Source organism: Nicotiana tabacum, chromosome 7 (assembly GCF_000715075.1).
Source record: "Nicotiana tabacum cultivar K326 chromosome 7, ASM71507v2, whole genome shotgun sequence".
NCBI classification, from domain to species: domain Eukaryota; kingdom Viridiplantae; phylum Streptophyta; class Magnoliopsida; order Solanales; family Solanaceae; genus Nicotiana; species Nicotiana tabacum.
Window position 1 is genome coordinate 171,394,458 of NC_134086.1, and position 7,190 is coordinate 171,401,647.

The 7,190-nt window shown below is 34.0% G+C and overlaps 1 protein-coding gene across 1 annotated transcript; it reads right to left on the bottom strand.

The window, feature by feature from the left end:
* Positions 1 to 4,419: 4,419 nt before the first annotated feature.
* LOC107774161 (uncharacterized) lies at positions 4,420 to 5,457 on the bottom strand. Its single transcript, XM_016593640.2, has 3 exons — positions 5,251 to 5,457; positions 4,844 to 5,122; positions 4,420 to 4,443 (listed from the first exon to the last, which is right to left on the bottom strand). Exons 1-3 carry the CDS (start codon positions 5,455 to 5,457, stop codon positions 4,420 to 4,422), a joined length of 510 nt encoding a protein of 169 aa, XP_016449126.2.
* Between the last annotated feature and the right edge of the window lie 1,733 nt (positions 5,458 to 7,190).

The window sequence follows — 7,190 nt, forward strand, 5'->3', positions numbered from 1 at the left end:
AGGACTGCGGTCGCGCCTACTGGGACACAGTGGACGACTTGGGAAGTTATTTTTTTAGCCCTATTTCGTCCCCCACAACCCCAAAACATAAAAACTTGCTCTAGAAAGGAAAACTCTCAAAAACCTAACTCCTTAAGGGCCCCTCCACCACCCAAGGTAAGTTTTAATGGTGATTCTAAGTTAATTTCAATTTTCCAACATCTTATTAACATGGGTAAACCCTCCATATCATTAGATATTTGATTGGGACATCGTTGTTGAGAGAAGAAACCTAGAGCTTGAATTCAAGAGGATTGAACTTCAAAAGGTAATATCTTCACCCTCTAATTGATTCTATCATTGAATTAATGATTATAAACTCTAGTTCATCAGATATAAGTTGATGGGTTGATAGAAAAATATGAATGATTGTAGGTTTTGGGTGTTGATTATTGATTATTGGTTAAGGGTGTTGTTTACCTTATGGGTGATAAAGAATAATGTTGATTATAACCATTTGAGACTTTAAAATTTATCTAGGGCCAAGAGAATGGGTTATTGTGTGTAGAGACACCATTAATAAGGACTATGAAGCTTTATTCTCACCAAGTGTTTGAGAAAATGCTTAAGTAACCAAAATATGAGAATTATTGGTAATATGGAATCTCTTTGACTTGTATTGATATAGATTAAAGTTGAAAGAGTTGGCGAATATTGTATTACACTCAAGAGCAGGAAGTTAAGGTATGTGAGGCTAACTCTCTATGTTTAGGAATGTTAATGATTCTCCCCACACTACGTTTCTTTTACTACGTTACCAATTGCCTCAGAAATATAGTTAAGCCTAGTTCCTTGAACAGTTGTAGAACTTCTATTCTCCAGCTTCATAACTCGTTCATGACTTTCATTCTGAATGTTGTGATCTCAGTTCATATTCAATATAGACTTGGGTTTGATGTCCCTAAGTCTCAGTATAGCTTACTCAGCATGTCATAAACAGTTGAAGTTTCAGTGTTCATAATCAGTTCAAGAATACATGTCTCATTCTAGTCCTATTTAGTATTCCAGTATTATGTAACTCAGTATGATTCAGTATTCCAGTATTATGTAACTTAGTGTGATCCAGTATTCCAGTATCATGTAACTCAGCATGATTCAGTATTTCACTATTATGTATTGTAGTATGATTCTAAATTCCAAATTTTAAATCCCTGAATGTCGAACACATGTATTTGGGCCTGAGGCTGCAGTTTATGCTTTATACATTTTGGACCTGAGGTCGTAGTTATGTATACATATACTTGGGTTCAAGGCCGTAGTTGTGCATATATATATATATATATGTGTGTGTGTGTGTGTGTGTGTGTGTATATATATATATATAGGGCCTAAGGTCGCCGTTTAATATTTAGATAAACAGGTTGTTCATCATTCATAAGAGGGAGTATTCATATCCTTACTTCCTTTATCATTTAGTTACCAGTTATCAGTTCAGTTATCAGTTATCAGTTATCAGTTCAATTTCAGTTTCAATAGTATCATTTCAGTTATCAATTATCAATTCTCAGTTATCAGCTTAGTTTTAGTTTCAGCATTTATAATTCTTTCTTTCAGTTGCTTTACATACCAGTGCAATTCAAATGTACTAACGTCCCTTTTGCCCGGGGCCTGCATCTCACGATGCAGGTAATGATTTACAGGTCGATGATTCAGAGTGCTAGGATTCTCGTACTAGCTGTTTGGTGATCCCTAGTTCTTTCGGAGCATTATCATTACTTTACGGTCTTTCAGTATTTACAGGCAGTCAGTATTTTCAACACTTCATTAGAGGCTTCATAGACTAGAATAACAGTGAGACAGAGTCTCATGTTTTTCATGTTAAGCTATATTTGCTACAAATATATTTCAGAAATTGTATTAGTATTTTCGTACTTTGATTTATATCATTCAGACTTTCAGTATATCAGTATGTGTTGATTCAGCCAACTAGTTGGTTCGCTCGGTCACATGTAGTCAGGCACCGAGTGCCGTGTTACGTCCAGGCCCAGGTTCTGGGCATGATCTTAGATATACATGGTGTTATAGAGAGGGAAGATATGCATGCACAATCTCCAATTCACGGAGTGACAGTAGTAGCTAAAAGAGAACAGCAAAATCTGAAAGATGACAATGTAGGTGAAGAGGCAGAGTATGTGAATATAGGTGATTTAGAAGACTCCTGAGGTGAGAAGAAGGAGGTTATGCTTGATGATTTCGAGCTGCCTGATAACTTCTCCCAGTTGGTTAAGTTCGGTGAGCCTATACAAGATGAAATAACACTCGTGCATCAAGGTAGAACATGGCAGCCGGGAAAGCATGCACGATCACCATTTCTCCTTTTATACAATTCTGGTGGCAGTACCTCGGTTGGACCTCAAATTTTTCACCTCAAGCACCCATTTACTAGTGTTATTGGTCACAATGTAGACCCTGAGTTGTTGGATCAATTACACAAGTGGTTATACCACGGTACCGACACAAGTCCAAAGAGGTTAGGTTGCACAATTTGACACTTTTATTCCAGTATTCATCTTTTACACATCCACTTCATGCAACATTTTTATTTTAATTTCTATTTGTTTATATAGGAGGAAGGCTGCGTATTCTATAAAGGACAACCAAATTAAGCCATGGTTGGATCTTGGAGTGGAAAAGGTTGACAAGAAGGAGTGGTTCTTTTCCCTGGCACACCCAGGACAAGTCCTCAATGACTCGGTAAGATTCAATGTATTTGTTTTGTAGATAATTTGTAGATAATTTGTACTTTCATTGTAGATGCTTTGTATTCTATTTGTAGATGAATTGTAGTTATTTTGTAGTTTTGTGTAAATTATTTGAAGATAACTTGTAGTATAAATGCAATATATTTTTGTTGCAGCATATTAATGTTATAATGTATTACTTGAGGAAAAGAGGCAAGTATGTTCCCCACAACAAGACCATGTTTACTATAACAGATTGTTTATTCAAGACTAGGATTGATCAAATCTATGAAAAGTTCCAAAATTCTCTTCAAGAAAAAAAGTTTTCTATTGTCAAACCCCAGGACGTTGTAGCAGAATATATATTGGGGGATAGAGTACTCGTAAATGTTGCATGGGATAAAGTTGATTATGTCATCATGCTCGTTAACATTGTAGAAATATTCTACTGGGTATTGGTTGTTTTTGACATTGCAGAAAGGTGTCTTTATGCGTATGATTCCATGTTCTCTTCACGCAATCACCCTATTGTTGAATCTTATGTCGACAAGTTTTCTGTTATTATCCATTTGTATTTGTCATGCACCGGTTTTTATAGGAAGAGTAAAGACATCAACTTCTAGAATACAAAAGCATACATTGAGAAACCTTTTACCGACCCTCTTAACATTCAGTAGATCGTCGGAGAGATACCACAGCAAAAAGAATGATCACCATAACAAGAATCTTCTTTTTTCTATACATTTAACCCTTTTATTTTCTGATGGTTTGGTAAATATTGACATTTTTTTATCTTTTGCAGCGATTATAGTGTATTTATTGCTGCCTTTGCAGAGTATGTTAGTCTTGGAGAGTAATCAATTCCTGCAGAAGACCTTTCTGATATTGACCAATACCGTAGATGCTATGGAGCGCTACTTTGGGACTATGCTAGAAAGAAGCAGGAGCATGGGAAAATTAGTGATAGTGAGGTGACAGGCAAATTGGCAAGGAGAAAAGGTGCACCAGCTTTGAATGAGAAAACACGAGTCCAGAGGACGAAGAAGTAGTTGTAATATTTTGTATGGAGGATGTAGTACAATTGTTTAGTTGATGCAAGTTTAGAAGAAAGATGGTAGACAAGTTTTTGAACAATTTTTGTTGTTTTAATTGTAGCAGACTTGCGCTACAATTATAATAGCCTTTATATTTTTTTTCTTATCCAGTATAGTAATTCAAATCGAAACATTCTGTTGGTTTTATATTCACTTGTTGAATCTTTACAGTACTTGATCTTCATTATTTTTAGCATATAAATCCTTTCCAACTGAATTTTTATATAGTTATTCTGTCAATGGAAAAATATGTAGTTATTTTGTTATTTTTTGTAGATAAAGTGTAAAAATCAGTAGCTAAACATTTTGTTGCTTTTAAATTCAATTTGTTGAATGTATAAAGTACCCGATCTACATTATTTTCACCATATAGCTTCTTTCTACCTGAATTATAATCTAGCTATTATGTCAGCTACAGATATTGTAGTTTTTTTGTAGTTGTCTTTGTAGATAATTTGTAGATTATATGTAACAATGTGTCTTATTTCTACTATATTCATTTGTTAAATATAAACAATACTTCATCTACAATATTTTAAGTTTTTAACTACTTTCCTACTGATTTATAATGTAGATACTCTTGTAAATTCCTATTAATGTATTTTTTATGTAGTTTTATTGTACATAAGCTGCAAAAACACATTAACAAATGTGTAAAAGATTCTAGAGATAGTAAAAAAGTTGTAGATTATATATATAGAAACCATTCATAAACAAATCATTCTATGAAAGTATTATCTCAATACAGAAAAATCCTAACTAACTACATTATGATCTTAAAAAACCTCAACAATTACACATCAAAATCTGTTATCCAGAACTCACCAAATTTTTTTATGAAATATTCTGTTAACTACATAAAATTTTATTTCTTTTTGGGTGCATTCTTGCAAGATCTTTTGTTATGCCCTTCTCCTCCACAGTTACCACATGAAACCTTGTACTTCTTTGAATTTATTCATCATATGTTTTGTATCTTTCTTTTTGAGGTCTTCCTGGCTTCATTTTTCCTTCTTTAGGTGGATTTACTACTTCTTCAGTTATATGTTGTGGCACATTCCATTTGCTTTCATCAGGCAGGGGATTTACTGGTATTTCATAAGTACGCAAGAGGTTCACCCTTGTGTAATAAGGAGAACAATATTGTTCAAAAGACTCATCCCTTTGTCTTAAAGCAGCCAAAGCATGTGGACAAGGAAGTTTGTCAAGCTGGAATTGCCTACAACTACATCTCTTATTTTCAAGACAAATAATATAGCACCTCACACCATCTAGTACTGTATGGATGTAGTCTGTTAAAGCCCTCACCTACGATTACATTACAAACAAAAAAACAAATCATATACAGTTAAACTCAAACTATATACAAAATATCTACAATATATCTACATTGTTCTGTATAAATTAATTTGATTCAATAAATGATCAGATCTTACTCTAAGTTTGTGCGACAATGTTCTGTTGTCATCCAACTCTTTGTTGAATTTAAACCCAAGGTATGTGAATGTACCCTTTGCTTTCAATAACTTTTCCTTCATCCAACGTTCAAGAAGGGTCCTCATATACTCTAATAGTTCTACTATCGGCAGCTCTCTTACATATTTTGTTACAGCATTCAACGACTCTGCAATATTTGATATCATAGTCCAAGTTCTGTTCACCGTAGTATGTACTCGAGACCATCTATGATAGCTAATATCGTATAAGTATGCTTTAACACGGGGGGTCAATCTCTTAAATCTTTGACATCCTTTCACTAAATTCATCAAGGGTGTATGACTGTGCCGTGGCAAAGTGTAATTCACTTAACTTAAGATGTCCCTTCTTGAACTTTGCCCGTATATTTGTCCAAATATGCCACATGCAAGAATAATGTGGCATGCCGGGATAAACAATAGATGTTACCTTCAAGATACTCTCATTCCGATTCGAAACAACACACATATTTGGTCTTTCACCATATGCGAGTTTGAATTGCTCAAAAAACTACTTCCATGATGCGTCATTCTCTGAATCAACAACAGCATATGCTAATGGTAATATGGTACCTACATTATGTGGCAAAAGCAATTAATTGGCTGCAAGAAAAATGCAGAAGAAAACATATATATACAAACTAAAACTTTTTTACAATATATCTACAATAAATCTGCAAGTACTACAAAAAACATACAAGCTACAATATTTCTACAATAAAACTTCAATACCTGTTGCATCCATTGTACTAGCTGTTAGAATTATTCCCCTGTATGTTGACTTTAAGAAGGTCCCATCAACTACTACAACTGACCTACAATATTCCCAACCACTGATTGACGTACAAATCGCAACAAATACATACAAGAAGCAGTCATCGTCCGTCTTCTTCAATTTAACTATAGACCTCGGATAAGTTTTCTCTAGAATATACAAATAAATAGGCAATTTGCTGTAGGAGTTAGCATGATGACCTCTCAAAAACTGTAAAGCCTTTTCCTTTGCTCTCTAAGCTTGCATGTAGGTTAGATTCACGCCGTGTTTAGACAACATGTCAAATTATATATCTTTTGGTGTGTAAATTGTCTTAGGATCAGAATATATTGGAATAACCATGCTACCAACTACCATGACAGTAGTTTTGCGTTGTATGAATGTATTATCCATTAAAGAGCATGTGTGCTGGCTGTTGAAATTTATGACCTTGAACATTGCAGAATTATTTATGCTCGTTGCCTTGAAGTGCCATGTACAGTTTTCACCAACACATATCAGCCAGTAGCTACAAAATAAATACAATTTAAACATTGGTTTAAAATGTAGATTTAAAAAGAAAAAAAATTGTTTTAGCTTAAACGATCACATTATACAATCTATATACAACATAACTACAATTCATCTACAATTCTGATAAACATTATCACAAGAAAAAACTGAAGAAGTAAAAAATTACAAATAAACTACAAAATTAAAAAAAATGATCTTTGACCATTCATATGTTCATACCTTCTAGCACTGGATCTTTTAACCCTGAATTGGAACTTGTGCATGACAGAATAGTATTTCATTGTAGTTGCAATTGTTTCCTTGTCTTGGTATACTTGTCCTACTTCAATAGATGTCACGACCCGGATTTCCTACCCTCGGGAGTCGTGATGGCACCAATTTATGTGAGCTAGGCAAGCCAATCATTTAACTACTTATTTCATTACTCAATTATTTCTTTAAAACAAATATAAGACGATACCATGAAAACAACGGAACTTTAAATAATTAAGCGGAAGATAACAACTAAATATCTAAAATCCGCATCTATTACAACTCTTAAAACCTAAAGCACCCAAATCTGGTGTCACAGTATCACAGACGGTCTAAGATTTACTACATACAAAGTCTGAAG